Consider the following 4,581-nt stretch of genomic DNA (forward strand, 5'->3'; position numbering starts at 1 on the left):
TCCTTTTCTATTAAGTCTTTTCTAAATACTTCAATGGCTTCATCAATAGTAAAAATTTTAGGTCTATCCGTTTGACTATTTCTCGGTGTTGTTGTTGTTGTTAGTGACTCATCGATTGTTGCATTATTTAATAATTGAATTGATAAATATACTCTTGCTCCTGTATTATTTGATAGTTTTATTCGAAATTCTATACGTTTACTAGTGTCACCATCAAAAATAGCATTTTGATTGGTATTATATCTATCATATTGATGATTTTGATTACATCTATTGTAAGGTATTGGATAGTATTGTTGTTGTTGTTGTTGAATACTAGGATATATTCTATATATGATAATTAAAACAACAACGTATATTAATTTATTTAAATACATACTACTATTCAATTCAATGTATATAAGAGAACTAATTGCTGTTTTCTAACTTATTTCCATTTTATATGTTTGAGTATAGTTCTCAATATCAGTTATTACAATATTTTCTAAATGTTTTTTGAGATCTTGAACTCGAACTTTCTCAATTTCACCATTACTTAAAATTCGTTCTTGTTCAATTTCACGATATTCAAAACAACTTATTTTTAGTTGACGTAACATGTAGTTACTATCATAAGTACAACGGATTGGTATATTTAAATCTTCATATTGTAAATTAAAATGACGATAAAAAGGTTCTGCAGCATCCAGTATACCACCAATATCTGCTTCTTTTGTAATTAACCTTTTGCGAAATGCTTCTATAGCTTCATCGACAGTAAAATATTTTTCTTCACTTTCTATAGGAATTATTGTAGTGGTGCTAGTTGATAAGTCTGCATCATCTGTTTCATTTTTTATATAAAAATCATCTCTGTTTTCTAATATTTCACTTTCTTTCATCATAACAAATGAAATATTTACTTTAAGAATATCTTTGTTTGGTAGTGTTAAATTAAATTCAACGGTTTTTGAATTTAAGTCGATTGTAGGATCAGATGTAATGGATAACGCTGAATCAGTTGTGGAATCAAATACAACTGGCAATGATAATGAATTATGAATTGTTACATGAAGTATAACAAAACAAAGTAATACCCAATATAATTTCATTATGTTAATTTATTATTTTCTTATATCTACACTATTGGAGGTGTGTTGGAGAGATACTAATTAATGTAGTATAAATACCCAACCTTATATATTCTATAAATGTAAAGCAAACACGAAATAAAAATTCTCTTTCTCTTCTCGACATTAATTCTCCCTCTCCCTCTTTATATTTATAATAATTCTACCTCTCCCTCTCCCTCTTTATATTTAAACAATAATTCTACCTCTCCCTCTTTACATTTAAACAACTCACCTATATATTAATTTTACATTATTAATAAAAAAAATCATTTTGTTTGTGTTTGTTTTTGCTTTTTATTTATTTTATGATTTCTATAGATAAAAAATATAGTTACATTTACAATAATTTTCTTACTTCATTTGTTAGAGGTATATATTCAAACATTTTATCATGAATAATTAAACAGTATAGAGATGTGTTCGGTGATATATTTTTAGATGTTTCCAATTCAATTCGTATATCGATGGGGCCAGTTTTTACTGTTTCATTTTGATGTGTTACATCAAGAACAATAATCGGTGCTTCACCCTTGAATTTTTCGCGCGTTAATAGAGGTTGCGGTTCACGTGTATAATAGCTTTGTTGAAATTTTATATACATATCATAAAGTAGGGCGAAACGGTTCCTATCAAACTTGAGGTTAAGATCATCATATGGATATGTATCAGAATTCAAATGAACCTTAATGTTTGTTATATCACAGTGAATAAATTTTTTTTCACTACTTTTGAATCCTAAAAGAAGAAAACGTGGTCGCTCATTTTCATTTGCAAGCTTAACATTCCATAAAACTTTTGTATTCGATGGAACTGCAGGATAATAATACATATCCCATGTTCTAAATGATATATTTAGTGGTTGACGGTTATTAATTACTTTAAGCATTTGCAGCTTGTATACATCAGCAAGTTGAATATGTGGAACTTTCCATGTAATATTTAAAATTGATAGTTTACAGGTTTCACTGGAAATGATAGATTTCAATACATTCGTATCATCTTTTGATCGCAATAAAATTAATTCATGTTTAGCATTAACTATAATTTTATCAAAATCTTCAGCAAATCCAAGAAGCATTTTCAGTGGAACACAAAAATTAAAATATCCACTCACAAGAGTAAGATCATCTGTATTAAATGGAGCCCATCCTGCGTTGACTAGATTTCGACTTTCGCTTTCATTTAATGATACATAATTTTTTATTTCTGTTGCTATACCCAAATGACGTGTACGATCAATTTCTATACCATTAAGTTCATATCTTATCTCATCAAATAAGTGTGCTATGCAATTGTTTAATAACTTTATCGATGCTGATACTGTAGAGTCCGCTTTTGTTGCAAAACCTTCAATGTATAAAAAACTCTCACCAGGAACGACATACAGGTCTTGGTTTTGAATGGAAATCCTAATTTCATCATTATTTTGAAATGATTGTAAATATGATATATAGCTGTGATACTCCTTTCTTATTATAGCATTATCAAATTGTGGTTTTTGTAAAACATTAATAATGTTACTCATTTTTAAACTCAACCCTTTATTATTTTAGTGTGAAACCCAAACTTTCCAGGAACTCTTGGTTAGTTTTACTTAAAATATTTCTCTTTTTCCTTTTTAATCCTTTATGTTTCCTGTTGTGGTGATGTGATATTTTAGTTGTGTATCCCTTCAAAGTTGATGGTTGAGTGATTGTTATATCCGCAAATACCTCCTTTTTGTTAAATATTATCATTCTTTAGATGGTTTCAAGTGTAATCTAATTGAAATTTTTTCCCCACGAAAGTTTATCAATTTTCCAGATTGATCAACAACTTTCAAAACAATGGTATTTATTGTGTTTGTATTAACAGGTAGATATATAACGTTAGTAGGATTTTCCGTGATTTTATATCCTGGGCTAACGACGAGTGAAAACTGATGAAGAGTGTGCGCTGACTTGTTGTTTATATAGGATCCTGTTACAATATTACACTCAATAACTATAGTGTTTACTTTTGTAATTTCTATCACTTTATCAGAATAGTGATCAACATTCGATTCAAGTACTCTTTTACTAAAACCTAATAATGAACCAATAGTGTTTTCTTTATCAAAATAAATTGGATCAAGCGTACTCTTCAGATATGTTTGAAGTGTATTGTAATTTGCTTTCATAATAAGATTTCCATTTTTTTTATTAAGCTTGCGATATTCATCCGTTATTAACTCAGATATATTCGAAAATTCATATGATCCAAGAGGAATAGTTATTTCATGTCCACCTATATGAAATTTATTGTTCTCTTCATCAACATTTGGTATTGAGTGATATGTATCAAAACTTATTAAACCGCAAACATAGCTTTGTTTCAAAATTATTGGTGGAAAGTAGTTGGCGACAAGTACTGATTTTTCATCATTTAAGGTTAATGTTATCGACATCTCTACGGTTGACGTTAGAATAAATGATTTATGTAATTGATTATTCTTTTATTGTGAAATATTATTAGCATTTATCCAAGAGTTATGCTCTGAAGAAAATCCTAACCATTTTACATAAAGTCTATTTCCTCTCCTTCTAATCACTTTTTCCACTAAATATGTGTGTGGAAATTTGGTTTTTGATAGCTCATATTCATAGAAACCACCTTCTATATCCCTTCCTTGATAGTCCTTAAGTATATATGTATTAGGATTTGTATTTTTAATAGATTTAACTGTAAATATTTCGGTAGTCCAATTTGGTGTATATCCTTTTTCAAAATGTTGTTTATATTTACTTATTCGCACATTATCATTGATTTTAAACTTTGGTCTTTTAAATACCTTGAGGTTGTTGTAGACTGAATCTAAAAGTGATTTCTCATTTAAGGAATTCACATCATTCGGCGACATTTTTATAGTTCGATGAAATGTGTTATTATATATATTAACTAGGTTTTTATATATATCAATCCATTTATAATTTCCACGAAAACTAAACTCTTTCCACATTTTTCCTTTCAGTGTTCTATTAAATCGTTCTATGATTGATGCTTTTAGAGTGCTGTATGTTGAATAATGATTTATATGATTTGTTTGCATAAGTTGAGAAAAATTGTTATTAAAAAACTCCTTTCCATCATCAGTTTGTAAATTTTTGGGTTTTCGACTACTTTGATTGAAAACTTTCTGCATAGCCTTTACTACACTTTGAGCTGTTTTATTTTTTATTGCTTCAACCCAAGCTTTTTTCGAGAATGTATCTATAACGGTTAAAAGATATCGATATCCGCTGTTAAAGTTCACATAACTACCCATTTCAACAAGATCCGCTTGCCACAAATCATCGATACCCTTCATAACCACTCGTCTCCTTCCAAAATTTTTTCGTGCTTGCTTGTGTAGTTCATTAACAATTTCTCTCTTATCCTGGTTAAGCTCCATATTGATGTTGTCGATTGAAGTAAAAATTGTTTTGTTTTGATGTTATATACCCTCTACTAT

The 4,581-nt window shown here is 28.7% G+C and overlaps 1 protein-coding gene across 1 annotated transcript; it reads right to left on the reverse strand.

Annotated features, from left to right (window-relative positions):
- Positions 1–1,449: 1,449 nt before the first annotated feature.
- LOC131996753 (uncharacterized) lies at positions 1,450–2,637 on the reverse strand. The gene has a single exon (XM_059366635.1). It carries the CDS (start codon positions 2,635–2,637, stop codon positions 1,450–1,452), a length of 1,188 nt encoding a protein of 395 aa, XP_059222618.1.
- Positions 2,638–4,581: the final 1,944 nt, after the last annotated feature.

Source organism: Stomoxys calcitrans, chromosome 1 (assembly GCF_963082655.1).
Source record: "Stomoxys calcitrans chromosome 1, idStoCalc2.1, whole genome shotgun sequence".
In the NCBI taxonomy this organism is placed as follows: Eukaryota; Metazoa; Arthropoda; class Insecta; order Diptera; family Muscidae; genus Stomoxys; species Stomoxys calcitrans.

What these genes read in the sequence shown, in the direction of transcription:
- LOC131996753 (XM_059366635.1), bottom strand. Translation starts at nt 2,637, where the DNA reads ATGAGTAACATTATTAATGTTTTACAAAAACCACAATTTGATAATGCT.